We start from the raw sequence: 17875 nt of genomic DNA, 5'->3' as shown, positions 1-17875 counted from the left end.
CAGTATGGAGGTTCCTTAAAAAACTAAAAATAGAACTACCATACGACCCAGCAATCCCACTACTGGGCATATACCCTGAGAAAACCATAATTCAAAAAGAGTCATGTGGGGCTTCCCTGGTGGCGCAGTGGTTGAGAGTCTGCCTGCCAATGCAGGGGACACGGGTTCGAGCCCTGGTCTGGGAAGATCCCACATGCCGCGGAGCAACTAGGCCCATGAGCCACAATAACTGAGCCTGCGCGTCTGGAGCTTGTGCTCCGCAAAAAGAGAGGCCACGATAGTGAGAGGCCTGCGCACCGTGTTGAAGAGTGGCCCCCGCTTGCCGCAACTAGAGAAAGCCCTCGCACAGAAGCGAAGACCCAACACAGCCAAAAATAAATAAATTAATTAATAAAAAAAAGAGTCATGTACCAAAATGTTCATTGCAGCTCTATTTACAATAGCCAGGACATGGAAGCAACCTAAGTGTCCATCATCGGATGAATGGATAAAGAAGATGTGGCACATATATACAATGGAATATTACTCAGCCATAAAAAGAAATGAAATGGAGGTATTTGTAATGAGGTGGATGGAGTTAGAGTCTGTCATACAGAGTGAAGTAAGTCAGAAAGAGAAAAACAAATACAGTATGCTAACACATATATATGGAATCTAAGGAAAAAAAAAGGTCATGAAGAACCTAGTGGCAAGATGGGAATAAAGACACAGACCTACTAAAGAATGGACTTGAGGATATGGGGAGGGGGAGGGGTGAGATGTGACAGGATGAGAGAGTGTCATGGACATATATACACTACCAAATGTAAAATAGATAGCTAGTGGGAAGCAGCCGCATAGCACAGGGATATCAGCACGGTGCTTTGTGACCGCCTGGGGGGGTGGGATGGGGAGGGTGGGAGGGAGGGAGATGCGGGAGGGAGGAGATATGGGAACGTGTGTATATCTGTAGCTGATTCACTTTGTTATAAAGCAGAAACTAACACACCATTGTGGAGCAATTATACTTCAATAAAGATGTTAAAAAAAATCATTACGACGAATCAGCTGTCCTCTGCAACATAGCCTTCTGGCTACTCTCAACACCGGTTAGTATTATTATTCAATGGCAAAACTTCTTTATTGTAACAAGTGATATTTATATCACTCACTATCTGAGGTTCTGGGCACCAGCAGTTCCTGTGGGATGTGACAGTGATTTCTCCCAACTGAGTCCGGAGGCCCATCGGGACGCCCGGGCACGGGGTTGGTGCTGGCTCCTGAGAGGTCAGTCTCCTACAATCAGAAGAGCCCCCCAGAGGCCAGAGTGCTGCCTGTATATATCCACACCCTCCAGGGGTTGCTTTGGTTTTAGGGGTTTTTGGCTAAATGTCTATACATTGCAATGCTCAAATCTACACCTTTATCAAGATATAAACATGCCAACATCTGCCCACAAAAATAATTTTTTAATGGGTTTCAAAGATTTGAAACTTCATTTTTTAAACTTAAGCCTCATTTAGGCCTAGTTGCAGGTTCAAAGGAAAATATAGAACAAAAGCAACTCCCTATTCCCTGCAGGTTAATACAGGCCAAAACGGAGGGGTTTTCCTTTGTTTTCCGTACTCTTAGCTGTCTTCTGAAGCTCTCGATCTTTTCTCCAACAACTCATTTTTAGACAGGAGCCCAAGCACCACCCTTGGTCCCCAAAGAGCCTTTTGTGATGTCACGTGTAACTTCAAAGTGGTAATGCCCGTAGGGGCTCCAATGCTTAGCTCTCCTGCCACGAGATCACCCACTTAGATAACGACCCCTGTTTTTAATAAGATGACTTCACTAAAAACATGAACAAAATCTAAGCCAACTATAGCTACCTTGGAGTGAACACGTTAACGTTGAAAAATCTTCTGGCTGTACTATAACTAACCATCCCATAGTGTTAGCTACTTTCATTTAAAATACTATTTTTAGGGGCTTCCCTGGTGGCACAGTGGTTGAGAATCCACCTGCCAACGCAGGGGACACGGGTTCGAGCCCTGGCCTGGGAGGATCCCACATGCCGCGGAGCAACTAGACCCGTGAGCCACAACGACTGAGCCTGCGCTTCTGGAGCCTGTGCTCCGCAACAAGAGAGGCCACGACAGTGAGAAGCCTGCGAACCACGATGAAGAGTGGCCCCCGCTCGCCGCAACTAGAGAAAGCCCTCACACAGAAACGAAGACCCAACACAGCCAAATAAATAAATAAATTTATTAAAAAATAAAATAAAATACTATTTTTAGAGCTGGAGTTTCATCCACGCTGGTGTGGAATGAAAACATTAGAAATGTCTTAACAGGACCTGAAGCTAAGCCAGAGGTGACCATGTTGGACTTATTCACAGTGAAAATCTTCCCAGGTCGAATGATGTTCCCCACCTGGACCTGTTTCCACAAGGCTGCTTTAGGACACTTGACATCTGGATGGTGAATTTCACTCCAGCCAGCTATTCTTTTCATGCTCTGCCTTTGCTCTCTCTTCACGGGGCTACAGGACGGACTCTTTTGGCTCATCTGCCAACCAGTTTGACAGATTTCTTTAGGTAGCATTCTTAACTGGGGCCGTGTGGCAACGTCTGGAGACATTTGGGGTTGTCACAACCGGGAGGTGCTGCTGTCATTTAGTGAGTAGAGGCCAGGGATGCCGCTCAACATCCTACACAGGGCAGCTCGTCACAACAAAGAATCATCCGGTTCAATAGGTCAGTCGTGCTGAGGTCGAGAAACCCTAAGCTAAAGGAACTGGTTGTCGGATTTGACTGACAACTGACTCTGCATATTGTGTGATGGTTAAGAGCACAGCCTTTAGCATCTCAGAAACTGGCCGAGTTACTTACCAGCCATGTGGACTTGGGCGAGTTTGCAAAATCTCGCTAGGCTCATCTGCAAAATGAGGACTGATACGGTCGTTGTGAGGATTAGCTGGGATAAACATTTGTTCAGGACATAGTGCAGTGCCCGGCAGGTGACCAGCACGTAACACATTCTAGTAGCGATCATGCCCCCCGCCCTTGTTTTCTTCGACTTTCTTAACGATGTTCCCATCTCTTTCTTCCACCCCCATTCTCTTTTTCTTTTCTCCTCTCTCCTCACTTATCTTTTACTTCTGCCTCCTCTTGCCTGTTTCCCTCCCTCTCACTCTCCCTTCCTTCCTCCCCACCCCCTCCACCTCTGTCTCTTTGTTTCTCCCTCTCTTTCTCATTCTCTCTCTCTCTCTCTCTCTCTCTCACACACACACACACACACACACACACACACAGCTGCATCTTTAGGTTTCCAACATAGAAGGCAAATACGTAACCTTCAAACTCACTAACATCAAGTAAATTTAATTCCCTAAAATCAATGGGGACAGGGGGAAGGGGTGTTTGAAATCCTGGTCAGATGGTGATCATTTATATGCACATGATCAATTCGCTGGTCCAGTCCATTTGTATTTTTAGCCACATGAATGACCAATAATAAAAAAAATTAATCGCACCTGCCATGAAAATATTTGAAGACACCACAAATTTTATACAGCAGTCTATATATTATAGTCAAAGATCTGGGCAAAGCACTGTGATGGCCAAATCCATCTTGCTACACTTGCAGGGGGAAATGATCTATTTTCCAGAGACAACCAGGCCTTGGTGACTTGTCATCACAGGGAGAGGCAGAGCCCTTTCTCGACTCACGGCTCTGTCACTGGGTGACCCTGGCGCAGGCTGTGGGGTCTGGGGTGCCTGGATTAAATCTCTAGTGAGATGACCTGTGACACCAATTTGTTCACGTGCGTCGCCTCTTCCGTGGCCAGCTGCTTCCCCTGGTCTCCAGCTGTGTCCCACGTGCCATGCTTTTTCACCACGTCCAGCCTTGCTCCCTCCTCTGCGTTCTCACAGCACCTTGAACACACTGGCTCTACGTACACATCACGTGGTCCTAAAATTACCTGGCCACATGTCTATCCCCCCAACACCGTGAATTCCTCAGCGTGTCTGTTCATCTCCTTCAGCGGCGCATTCCCAGCACCAATCACCTTGCCAGGCATACGTGAGGTGCTCCATAGCTGTTTATCAAATGAATAAATGGAGGCGGCTTCTTCATTCGGAAGGGCCCCTGCCATCCTATTCACTGTTAGGACTTAGCTCAAATGCCACCTTTTCCCCGGAGCGCTGCAGGCCCTGCCATGAGAAGCAGCCACGGGAGCTGTTATAGCGCTTAATTCTGCTTTGTGTTCACATCAGCACCCACGGGTCAGCCTCTGCCACGAAACTGTGGACTCCTGGTGGGCAAGGGCTGCGTCTTGCTCCTGCTGTATCCTACCATCCGAGGATGTAGCACAGCGCCTTTCACAGAGTAGACACCCAGCAAATATTCCCAGCATGAAAGAGTAAGGCATCGAAAGAGGCAAATGCTCTCTCGTTTGATGCATTTTGATGGCATGATTTGAGAATCGGTCATGCCTGCCGGTGAGAACTCTCACTCTCGCTTGTCTAGACCTCAGATCCAAGTAAGCAGTATACAGCCTCCGAGAGCTGCCTCTCCTTACTGAGTCTCCATGTATACACAGCTCTGTGAGAGGCACCTAAAAACCGACCCCCCCCGCTCTGCTCCTGAGCTGTTGGCCCCCACTCCACCTTCCACAGGACCCAAGACGGGATATTCCAAAAGCAGTGATTTCCCATCCCATCCTACTGCCAACAGACTTCCAATTATGTTTGCAGTGCTTATTATCAGTCTTGATAGGATGTTGATGAATGGCTGCTGAAGTAATAACCTGCACAAGCTTCTGAAGGGGAGCCTGCCTTTTACACATCAAGAATCTTGAAAGTGTGTTTACTGTGACTGAAAACACAATTCCACAAACATACATCTTCCTCAAAGTGCTATACAAAATAGTAAGCTAACAGGGGACTGTAAAAATAAACTACAGTCCATCCAGAGGACGGAATACCATGTAACCATTAAAAATCATGTTCTCCAGGGATATCTGCAGGTGGGAAAAATGCTCACAATCACTTGTTAAGTGAAAACGCAGGTCACAAAACCACATGTGCCTTGAGCCTATTTTCTAAATTTACTGCATGTGGCCAAAAATCCCTGGAGGCAAGTATACTAAAAAAAATGTAAACAGTGATTGCTTCTGATTGGTGGGATTATGCATAGTTCTTATTGTACTCTTTCTATTTTGGGTATTATTTTTTTGTTGTTGGGGGGGAAAGAAGATATTCGGAGAAGCCCCCTGATTAGTTCTGACCAATGGCTTCCTTCACTCCAACCCCCAACAGGTGCAGAGAGCCGAAAGGATTCTGGCCTTGGCCCTAGTGGAGGCCCGCACCGTGGGTGGACCATCCAGCCACCACTCATCGGCTCAAAAAATGGACGATCCCAAGGGAGCCAGGGGACTTGTGTCACCCAGTGACGACAGCCCTGGGGAACCCCTCTGTGTTTTCCCTGACTCCCTCCCCAATTCTATAAATCACAGAGAATCTGAATCTCCCCCCTCTGCCCTTGTACAGTTGAACCCTTGCCTGGGGTGAATGAAGTGACCATTGGCAAAATCCTAATAAAGAAGACGACTCCAGGGGTCGGAAACTCGCTGTCAAAGCCTGCAGGACTTTCACAACTAAATCTGACAGCCTAACGCAGGAATCTGGAAGAACCTTCTAGACAGAGCTGAGGGGCGTCAGCAGTGCTACTCCTTGCTGTTAGAGCCAGCTATGCCACAAGAAGGGACAGCCCAGATGTTTTAAAGCACACACTGTCTCTCCCAGGTGCCACCACCTTTACTCCCTGAGTTGCCTTCCCTTCCCCTGCTCTCCTTCCATCCAGGTCTGAGCTGATGTTCAGGCCCGTGCACTGTGGAGGATAGAGAGTATTTCCTCTTTGGGCTGCCCCGGTCCAGCTCTGGCCCAACCCAAAGCAACAGAGAGCAGGCAGCACTTTGGGGAAGACCTGGATCTGATACCTCCTCTGCCACGTCACCTTCCTCAGCTTCTGTTTCTCATCTTTCAACTGAGAAGCAGAAGTTTCTAGAACTTTTTTTTCTAATTTGTTTTTTCTCATTTTTTGGCCACGCTGCACAGAATGTGGCATCTTAGTTCCCCGACCAGGGATCGAACCCACGTCCCCTGCAGTGGAAGCGCAGAGTCTTAACCACTGGACCACCAGGGAAGTCCCCAACTACATGCAAGCTAGACCAGATAAAATCAGAGGTGCTCTGGTTGAGGGGATAGAAGAGGAGGCAGAACTCTGCTTTCTCACCCTCCCCAGCACAGACCCGACACCCTCCCGAGGAACTGAGGCAGCTTGGAAGGCACAGCCCACATGATCTCTCAGGTTCCCCCTTTGCCCACACTCCTAAACCCTTCGATTCTCTGAGTGCGATGCAAGCTTACCGGTCGACGGCGATGACCCCGAGGGTAAGCATGCTGGCCGAGCTGATGAGCAGGTAGAGGAGGGCCGAGAAGTTGCACCAGACCACACCGAAGATCCATTCCCTCCGAATGGAGCTGGTCGCCACGAAAGGCAGCACCAGCACCGACAGCAGGAAGTTGGACAGGGTCAGGCTGAAGACGAACTTGTTGCTGAGGGTGAGGAGGTAGGACTTCCTGTACAAGGTGACCACGATTACCAGGTTGCCCAGGCAGACGAAAACGGTGATGACGACAATGGCGATGAACTCGGTGACGACGCCGCCCCCTTGGCCACCGTCCTCGGTGAGGTTACTCAGCTCCTTCCTGTGGCTGAGGGAGGAGTTGAGGCTCATGGTCAGTGCGCCTCGGCGGGGGGTGGGCAGAGCATGCTGGACGACTGGAAAGACAAGACCCAGAGACAGGAGAGCAGTCATCAATCCACAGCGTGTGCACTTTACAGAAGCGCTGCAGAGGCCCCAGGTCACCCAGCCGGTCGTCCCCACGCAAGCTCTACACAAGTGGCCAGCTTTCTACAACCGACTTTCTATGCGACTCACTGTGTCCCTGTGAACGATGCGTTCCCCCAATCTATTTAACTTTTGGCTGTGTTGGGTCTTCGTTGCTGCGTGCAGGGGCCTCTCTTGTTGCGGAGCATGGGCTCTAGGTGCACGGGCTTCAGTAGTTGTGGTACATGGGCTCAGTAGTTGTGGCCCGCGGGCTCCAGAGCGCAGGTTCAGTAGTTGTGGCGCACAGGCCTAGTTGCTCCGCGGCATGTGGGATCTTCCCAGACCAGGGCTCGAACCCGTGTCCCGTGCATTGGCAGGCGGATTCTTAACCACTGTGCCACCAGGGAAGTCCACTCCCGCCCCCCCCGAGTCTAAACCACCTTATCCATTCTCCCCAGGACCAGTGGTTCAAAACCTTTAATGTACCTAAGAATCACCTGCAGTACCGGCTCAAAGAGCTGATTCTTGGGCTCCATCCCTAGAGACGTCTGGTCCCAGAGAACAGAGGGACAGCCTAGGAGTCTGCATTTTAGACAACCACAGTGCAGGTGATTCTGATTCAGTCCACCTGGTCTAGGCGGACTGCTGCTTTTGACTCCTGCAATGCAGGGGGGACCCTGATTCGGCAGCGTCAGTATCACCCGGCGCTTACTAGAGACGCAGAATCTCATGCCCGCCTCTGAACTGCTGAATCAGAACCTGCACGCTAATGCCATCCCCAGGTGATTCATGTGCCCATTAAAGTTGGACAATAAGATTATCATAGGAATCATTCTGAGATCCCTAAGCAGGGTTTAAGCAAGTACAGTTCATACTGAGACGTCACTACTGCTCTCATCAGCCACGGTGAGGGAGGGCAAGGAGCTGACACTAATGATAAATGGGTAAGAGGAGGCACAGTTTGAGGTCTGTGCCCACAAACACCGTTCTCAACAAGGGGCAGTCCCTGCTCTTGGGACGCTGGCTCCGGATCTTGGTGAAAACTCAAGGTTGACACATTTTAACATTCAATCCTACAGACGAATGTTTCTCCAAAATTTTCATCTACTTGAATCAGCCAAAAAAATCCCACAGATCACTCTTGTTCCCAGAAAAGAGAATACACCGGAAAGGAAGGAAAGATTGCTTCCCCCGAGCCAGAAAGCAAGAACCCTGGTGTCTAGACCGCCTACACACAGCAGCAGAGCCTTCCCTACAGCGCCCGCCTGACCTGGCACCTCTGTCCAGACACCTTTGGCCACAGGGAGCTGGCAGGTGAGGAAGGCAGTTCTTCCTCTTCCCAGCAGCCCTAAAGGCCAGTTAGAAAGTCTCCCTTTACCAACAGGCGCACTCGTAGGTCACAACCACAGATGCTGCGAGCTTGAGTAACATCAAATAATTCTAATCCCTCCTCCCCTTGACAGCCTTCAAATACTTCACAGATTACTTGCTTTCTTTTCTCCAGATTCAAACCCCCAGGTTCCCGATGTGACTTCTAGACTCTTTACTAACTCAGACTCCCTGCTTTGGACTTGCTCACGGATGTCAACGACCCTTTTGATTTGTGGACCCCAAAACTGAACGTACCGTTCTGGACATGGTCTAGTAAGTACATAAAGGGGCAATTTTCTCCATGATCAGGATAATCTTCTGATACTATTCACTCTAGGAGTGCATTTTCTTTTGGCAACCATATTACCCTGCTGGACTTACATAAATGTGTGGTCAATTAAAACCCAAAGTTTATACACATTTGAGTTTCTGTGAAGGCAGGTGTCCCCAGGCTTAAATTTATGGCGTTAGTGTTTTTAAGCCTAAATACAAAACGTGATATCTACTAAATTTTACTTTGTGCCTTTTCACCCGTATTTCCAGGCTGCTAAAATATTCTGAATTTTGATTCAGTTATGCAATACGTTAGGTACTCTAGCTTTGTGCAGTAAATATACTTTAGAATTATGCCTTCTATGTCTGTGTCTTTGTAAGCTTATTTCTGGGTTTTGCTTTTACTTTTTGAGTTCTGAATTTTGTTCACTCTTATAAGTAAATTATTAACTGGTGTCTCAAAATAAAGTCCTACATAAGCATGTTATACTTAACTGCCTAAGTGATAACAGTGTGGTAAAGAAAACAAATTCTGAGTCGTTAGACAAATGACAAAATGGGAGAAAATATTTAAAACTTATATCACAGAAGGACTAATCATTCTAACTTAAAAATAAAGAGAGAGAAAAAGATAGAAAAGTGAGTAAAAGACATTTTTAAAAATTGTAACTATATGAGATGACGGATGTTAACTAAATTTATAGTGGTAATCTTTTCGCAATATACACGTAAGTCAAATCATCATGTTGTACATCTGAAATTATACAATGTTATGTGTCAATTATATCTCAATAAAACTAGAAAAAAAGTACACAGAAAAAGATATACCAATTGTACTTAAACACATGAAAAGATGCCCCATTTCTTCAAAATAAGAGGAATGCACTTTAAAACTACACTGAGGTACCATTTCTTTCCTTTCATGCCACTAAAGATTCAAAAGCTTGGCAACACTCACTGCCGGTGCGGCTGTGAGGAAGCAGGCATTCTCCAACACTCCACATGGGAACGCAAAATGTAACAGCCCTAGGGAGGGGGATGTGGCAATACCTAACCAAGCTACACAGGCACAGAGCCTTTGATCCAGCAATTCCATTTCTAGATATTTATCCTGAAGACATAAGTTCGTAATATTAAGTAACAGATGCCCACGGTTATTTTATTCATTGAGGCAGTAGTTGTTATAAAAAGAAAATATGTGAGAAAAAGGGGGAAATAAAAATACATTTGCCCATAAAATATACATAAATATATGCTTACTTATACAAAAAGAAAAATAGGAAAGATAACCAGAAACAAAGATACAGATGGAAGTGGACTTCTCTCAGTATGTTTTTACAGTTTTGCCTTTTGAACCAAGTAAATATTTTACATACTAAAAAAGTTAAATAAAAATGGATGGGGCTTCCCTGGTGGTGCGGTGGTTGAGAGTCTGCCTGCCAATGCAGGGGACACTGGTTCGAGCCCTGGTCTGGGAAGATCCCACATGCCGCGGAGCAAATGGGCCCATGAGCCACAACTACTGAGCCTGCGCGTCTGGAGCCTGTGCTCCACAACAAGAGAGGCCGCGATAGTGAGAGGCCCGCGCACCACGATGAAGAATGGCCCCCACTTGCCGCAACTGGAGAAAGCCCTCGCACAGAAACGAAGACCCAACACAGCCAAAAAAAAAAAAAAAGAATATCTTTAAAAAAAAAACAAATGGATGCAAAAAGTAGATATAAAATTGATTGCAAACTGAAAAACAAAAAGCCTAACTATATATTAGATTGATAACATAATCATACAGAGAAAAGAATTAAGTCAAGTAGCTTTTAAATATGATATTTTGACTGTAAACTCTTAATGGTACATATTGTAAAGACAAGAGAACAACTAAGTTCACTTAGTAGGTTAGATGTTGTTAATGGTGTTTTAAGTTTACAATTCTTTTGAGTGTACAGCAACTGAGTATACATGCTTATGTTGGGAAACACATTTCTAATCACGGGAGAAAGGAGATACGAATCATAGAATAGAGAAAGGTGAGGAAGAACCCTGGGGTGTTAGCTTGGTTACTGCAGGTATCAGTATGAACTCACTCTTCAAATATAAATATAAAAACAGGTTCAAGGAAATTTCCCAGAATGCAGTCAGAAAAATTAAGAAATTAAAAATATAATATAGAAGGCAAATGAGAGAATGAACAGAAAGTACTTTATAAGGTATAATTACTTTTCCCAAGCAAAGCATAGTGTTCCCCTAATATGTCTTGTAATCACCAGTATGCTCCTCTTCACCCCCACTGGACTCTTTGCTCCCTGGGAGTGAGGACGAACCATGCCTTTCATAAAAACACAGTACAGTTAAATATGGTTAAAACAGTATGTTTTATATTATGTGACTTTTACCACAATAAAAAAAAGAATGTGAAAAAAAAACCTACTTTTTGCCATGTGCAACAACATAGATGGACTTGGAGTCTATTACACTAAGTGAAATAAGTCAGAGAAAGACAGATACTATATGTTATCACTTATATGTGGAATCTAAAAATTAAAACAAATTAATGAATATAATGAAAAAGAAGCCAACTCAGATATAGAGAACTAGTGGTTACCATGGGGATAGGGGAGGAGCAGGGCAATACAGGGCTAAGGAATTAACAGGCACAAACTATTAGGTATAAAATTAGCTACAAGGATATATTGTACAACACGGGGAATATAGCCAATATTTTATAATAACTATAAATGGAGTACAACCTTTAAAACCATGAATCACTATCTTGTACAACTGTAACGTATATAATATTGTACAGCAATTATACATCAATAAAATAAACACAAATAAAAGAAAAAATTTTTAAATAAAGAAAAAAAGGCAAATGAGACAGTGAACAGGAAGTACTTTATAAGGTATAATTACTTTACCCAAGCAAAGCACAGTGTTTCTCACTTACTATGGGGATCATTTCTGGGAACATGGTGAACTCAGCTGATGGGAACATCTTTCCTACTCCAAATTCATAGAAATGCTGGGTTAAATATGATCCAAAATTTAAAAAAAAAAAAAAAAGACAACCTTGAAAAAAGAAAGGGAAATCCATAGGTAACAGAAACGGAGAGAAAACTCAAAGCCAGAGTTGTAATCTCACAACTGTGGCCAAAAGGGTATTAGACCTAGTTCAAGACCCCTAGGGCTGAGGTTTTTTATGTGGGAGGATGACTTTGGGTTCCACAAGGCAGAGAACTGGAACCAATATCCTGCTTAAAGAGTGGGTTCTCGAAGGGCTGCCTCCTCCATGAAAAAGAATCAGAAAAACTCCTCTTACTGGCAAAGGGAAGTGGCAAAAACAGTCATTTACCTGAAGCTCTGGGTGGAGCACTGAAGTTTTTTTTCCATGAGAAATCAAACATTGAGACGTGCCATGCTGATGAGGGTACCAAGCTTATAAATTCTGCGTGGTGCAGAAATCCAAGCTAATAAATTCATGCAAAAATTAATGCTGGCCAAAGTAAACACAAAGTGGCTCTGTAGTGAACTTCCACACTCACAAAACAAACATTTAATGAAAGTGAGTGCACAGCATTTGCCATGAGGGAGAATCCACAAAACAGAAACCAGGAGAATTAACATGCCCAGAACTTGAATTAATAGAAAAATATAAAAGAGACCATAATATAAATACAATTAAAAGCTTTAAAAGGAAAAGAGGTAGAAACCATAATGAAAGAATAAGACATCATGAAAAAAATAATAAGCAATTGTGAAAAAGAACCAAATAGAAATTCTAGAAATTAAAATTTTAGCTAACAAAATGTAAAACTCAATGGGTATGCAGAACAGCAGATTTAGCTAAAGACAAAGATGGTGAACTGGAAAACAGCTCTGAGGAAGTTACCCAGAATGCAGCAAAAAAGATTAAGAAAATGAAAATATGAAATAAAAGTCAAGATACATGAAGAGCAGGTTAAGAAGATTCAACGTATGTTCAAAAGAAGTAGCATCAGGAGCGATTCGAGAGAAAGGGTAGCAGATACTGTTGGGTGCCTACCCAGCAACCAGTGTCAGGTTTTTTTCCCTTACTGGCAGACGTCTGACTTTGTTTGGTGTCCAATCCTCCTCCAGTGACTCAGAGAAGGTTGATCAGATCCCTGGTTCTCAGAGTCTTGAGTGGGCTAAACAAATCATCGAGTTGTCTTTCTCCTTGCAATTCTGGCATATTAGTCAGGAGGAGAAGTCAGTGGATTTCTGGGAAAAGCTGCTTTGACCTCACAAAGGCACTAGAAGAAAACTCTTTTCCTAATGGCCAAGAGAGCACAGAGCTGTGGCAGCCCCCTTGGGATCATTAGAGGTGCTAGGCCAACATGCTGAGCATGGCAAAGAAGAAAGCCTGGATCCTTGAGCTGCTGAACCAACAAATCCGGAAGTCACCTTCATCCTGGCTTCTGGTTATGCAAAGTAATACATTTGTAAAAATTATTTTTAAAGCTATTTTCAGTTAGGTGTCTGTTACTTGAGTCAAAAGCATCCAACTTACATTAGGGTGGACCTACACTGCCTACATTAAGGTTGATGCATTATTCAGAGGTATAATTGAACATTTTCTAGAATTAAAGAAACACGTGAGTCCTTAGAACAAAAGAGCATATCAAGTTCTAAGGATAAGTCAGAAAAAGTCTATACCAAGGTGCATCACAGTGAAAAATGACAAACACTAAGATAAAGAGAAAATGGTAAAAACAAATTTTCCTATAAAGAAGTAACAATTAGATAAACAGCAGACACGTCTTTTGAAAAAAACAGAAAATAGAGGCCGGAAAACAGTGGAATAATCTCTTGGAAGTGCTAAGGAAAAGAACTCTTGCCTTAAAGTTCTATAATACCATTCAAGAGAGGGCACAATATACTTTTGAGGCAAGCAGAGACTGAATGTTTACTAATAACTCCTTATCGAATGATCCCTTTAAAGATACAATTCATGAAGGAAACTGAATCCAGAAATAAGGAAAAGAAAATGGTAAATATATGGATGAATCTAAAATCAGAACTGCAAAAAATTAAATTTTAAAAGTTAAACATCGACAACAAATTTTATAAAAATAGCTAACTTGGGAGCTTTGAAAACAAGATGAAATGAAAACACTAAGCAAAATGGAAGCTCTTAGAGGTATGACTGGAGTAAAAATATTCCAAGTTAGTTTGTACTCAGGGCAGACTTGGTTATGGCTGTTTTCCCAGCACCTGGACAAGTGCCTGGCACATAGTAGGTAAGTCAATAATTATTTGTTGATGAATGGCTAGCCTTCAAAACTGTTAAAACTGGTCACTGTTAAGCTGAATATGAGTGTTAACGTTATAAAGGTAGCCACTAAAAGAATAAAAATAGGATGCAAAACTTTCAATCCAAAAGACGGTGGGGGTGGGGAGGAATAAAGTATTACTTGACCTGGTAGCTCTCTAGTGGCCCTATTAGCAGGGACACCAGTGAATGGCAGAATCAGAGAGCCCAGGGCTGGGTGCTATCCTTGAGGTCCTCGGCTACAACCCTCTCCAGGAGGCGGGGGGAACGTGGTCAAAGAGCTGACCACCCAGGGAAATCCAAAGCCCCAGCCTCCCCCAGGAGGCCTGGAGAGGGAAAGGCACAAGCCCCAGCAAATTCCCCAGGGGTGTACTTTAACAAGAGAGAGGATGTGGAATGTCCCAGCCAGGGAAGGCTTCCTGGTAGGCGGCCAGCTTACCCAGGGCCCATTGAATGGAAGCAAATTCAAGTGTGACTCACATTACCACTCTCCTGGCCAGTGCTGCTGCCAGACACGAAGGTGTTTCAGACTCCCACACTCTCCACGTCCTGCCATGACCAAATAAATCACTTTACACCACTGGAACATGACTGAGGTTTGAATAAATGTATCGGAAATTATTCCTGGGAAAGAGAGCCAGCCCTCTCAGTCAGATCACCAGGGAAGGCTGGACGTGCGTGTCCTTGTCTTCACTGTCATGGCTCCAAGTATCAGTCAGTCCTCTTTGGGAATTGCCTTCAGTTCTCTTGAATATTCCCACAGACGGTGACATGTCTGCCGGATTAGACTACTGTCAACAGCTTCAAGTCATTCAAAGCCAAATCCTGTCACTCGAGGGAGTGATCAATATCATTTTGGGTTAACAAACAAGGCAACACTATAGAATATTGAGACAGGTATCTATTGTGTTTTATAAACTGGCCTGCATGCTAATTCCCAAGAAATAATTCTAGAAATGCCTTGCTTTGCAAAAACAGAATTACTACAATATAAAGGTGGATGCCCTCGCTTTCCCTTATTTAATGGTATAAATTTGGATATGTTCTAGTCCCACCTCATATTTTTACCTAGAACTCTGATTTTCATTGACCTATAGTGGACTTTTTTCCTGCTCATATTGCTGTCACCCTATACTTGTCAGAGGTTGTGTGGCATGGTGGTTAAGTGTATAGACTCTGAAGTCTGCCTGGGTTTGAAGCCCAGCTCCTGTAAAAAAGAACAGTGTGTTTATTTGTATCAAGTGCCTAGAACAGCATCTGGCACACAGTGAGCTTTCACTTCATATTATGGCTTCTATTTGAAGCGTTCACCCTGATTTTACTTTGGGAAAGGACTCTTCCCGTATTCGTAGGCCATGGTCACATGACCCAGGACTTTGGCTGGAACAGCCGGAGGACAGACTAGCCTACCATGGGGTTGGTAGGCTGATACCATGAGCCTGGGGCTGCAGCAGCTGGCCATCTTGGACACTACATGGAAAGTGCTTACAGGCAAATAAAGGTGAGAGAATGAGAGAGAGAGGGAAAGAGAGAAAGAGAGCAAGAGAGAAAAAGAAGGGGGCAGGGAGAACATGCAATGAATCCATTCACAAATGCTGATGAAATAATGTGTGATTCTGAATTTTCTTGTTCTCCTCCGTTATATGAGCCGGTGACTTTTCTCCTTCACTTATGCTAATTTGGCAGGGTTTCTGTCACTTGCAACTTAAAGAATCCTGACTGATACTCTGATACACCATGATCTGCATATAACACGTCAAGACCCCACCTCTTTGGACACTGGTATCAGGAACCTTCCCTTTCTCAGGATTAGGCCGACTCCTCAGGCACAGCTCTGCCTACCTCAGCCTCCTGCTCGAGACCTACTTATCCTTTTCTTCTTGCCACGGACCACGCCATGGAACCACGGACCCTAGTATGGTGGAGTTTCTTCACATGGAAGCATAGAGAAGCTCTTCACCCCCCAGAGTACATGTAGTCTCTTGGGGATCAGGAGGTCCGTGACCCCGTCAATAAGCCGCTACAAGGAAAAGGAGGCCTCACTCACCCGCACAATGCCCATTACAAATGGGGCCATCAAAGGGGCAGCCTGAGAGGCCACAGATAGCAGGCCCAGGCTTGGGTCTGTGTTGGGAGACCATGCTGGTCAGAGGACGCAGGACTCTTGGTACCTAACAAGGGCGCTGGACATGACAAGACATACCTGACCTCCTCAAAAGTCTTCTCCAGAGCAAATCATTTCTTTTAGTGTAAGGTTCTCTTCTGATATCCTTAAATATACCCAATCAGGGTAGTGACTCACTTCCTCCTCTGTGGCCTCCCATTTTTACGAGGAGCTGAGCAGCCTAAAAGCTGGGACCACCAGATGCCCTCTTCTAGAGAAATCACATGCCAACAGGGAGGTACGTAAGATGTTCGAATAAACAACCCTCCAGGTGAGGGAATGTTGCTAAAACACCACTTCAAATAAGTTCAGGTGAGGTCACTGTGATGCCATGTTGGCCATATTGTCAGGGGCTCTTCATCTCAGCACCTCAAAGCATTTTATACACATCAATCACCAGCAGGAGCAGTTGAGGGGGCGGAGTTGGGAGGAAGGTTCAAATAACCATTTGATTGGCACTAAGGTAACTGAGGGAGACAGTGGATCCCCCATCCCACCCACACACCAGACCACACAAGTCGTTGAGAGCCGGAAAGAGATCACAGAATCCCCGTCTCCTTCCTTGCATTCCCTCCATTCTTCTCTGGCACACACATGAAAGTTGTTCCAAAGATGGTGGGTGCAGTGACTCAGCCTCTGCAACCTCAGAGGGATGTGCCCACTCAGCCAGTCCAGGGTCTGTTACAAGGTACAGTGCTTTGCTCTTGTCCCCACAAGGACAAGCGCAAACCTGGTAATTTCCTGGTTTGAAACCTTTCACTTCACCTGTAAAGCTGGCCCAAGTCCTGGTCTGTTTGGGAACATGCACCAGAAGACGGAAAAGAAGCTAGAATCAGAACCCCAGTGGCCTTATGGTCCTTGTCTGAATTCTTGGTTTGCCAGTGGGAGAGACCTGGCTTTGGTCCCCTCTGTACGTACATTATCAACATTACCAACCTCCATAACTTCCTTCAGCAGGGACGGAAAGTCTGAAGGCTCTTCACTGACCATGACCCTGTCCACAAGGGCGTCAGCCATGAGTCTGTCAGATGTCTTTCCAAAACCAAGCTCTTGCTCCTCAGCAAAAACATTTCCCAAGGCTCAGTCCCTGATCCATTCCTTTCTCCCTATGTCCTTGAGAATCTTACCCACTTCCAAAGTATTGTTTAATTATTATTAACCAATGATAATCAGTATTGGCAAAACAGTGTGCAACATACAATGTAATTTTACATACATTGTTTCACTTCATCTTCTGAATAACTTTTAGAGGAAGGAATTACTCTTCTCCCTGTTTCAGAGAAGCAGTACAACATATGGTTAAGAGCATGAACTCTGGAACTAGAGAGCCTGGGTTCAAATCCCAGCTCCACTACTTACTGGCCTCTGTGACATTGACATGTTACCTAACCTCTCTGGGCATCAGCTCCCCACTTTGTCAAATGGAGATAATACTCCTTGCTCAGGAGTAAGTACTTCATAGGGTTGGTGGACAAAATCAATGAGTTAATATTTGTACAGTGCTTAGAATAGAGCTTGGTACCACGTAAGTGTTTGTTAAATGAATAAAATGGGGAAACTGAGGCTCAGAAAGGTTAAGTGCCCAGTTCAACAGAGCATTAGGTAGTAGCTCTCCAACTTGGTCCTATGACTGTGAGACTACCTTCAATCCATCTACTCACCACAGCAGATAAGATTCGACATGGTGTGGCCTCATCTAAATTCCAGACTTCTCACCCACCAACCCCTTCATGTACGTTCTGCTCCAGTCAGCTGTGCTTACGTGCTTCCATTTCCAATTTGCTCTGGCTTCTGCCTATTCTCTAGTTGGAATACTCTCCCTGTTTGTGGAATGAGTGAATAAAGATTTACGAAGTCTAAAATGTGTTACTGATCTATTGGTCTAATAACTTGATTGAAGAGAGAAAGAAAGAAATAAGTGT

The 17875-nt window shown here is 44.7% G+C and overlaps 1 protein-coding gene across 8 annotated transcripts in view; it reads right to left on the bottom strand.

Moving 5' to 3' along the window:
- The window catches only part of GPR161 (G protein-coupled receptor 161), a gene marked incomplete at its 5' end in the record, with an annotated part of 69813 nt that overhangs the window by 28985 nt on the left and 22953 nt on the right, over window positions 1–17875 (bottom strand). For all 8 annotated transcript variants that reach the window (XM_082360802.1, XM_082360806.1, XM_082360799.1 and 5 more), the window contains one exon: window positions 6398–6812. In XM_082360802.1, coding sequence (XP_082216928.1) covers window positions 6398–6812 — 415 coding nt within the window. The remainder of the gene's footprint in view (window positions 1–6397; window positions 6813–17875) is intronic.

Source organism: Balaenoptera borealis, assembly GCF_965194805.1.
Source record: "Balaenoptera borealis genome assembly, chromosome: 1".
In the NCBI taxonomy this organism is placed as follows: domain Eukaryota; kingdom Metazoa; phylum Chordata; class Mammalia; order Artiodactyla; family Balaenopteridae; genus Balaenoptera; species Balaenoptera borealis.
Note: the sequence above shows the minus strand (reverse complement) of the source record. Positions and strands in the feature narration are given on the sequence as shown.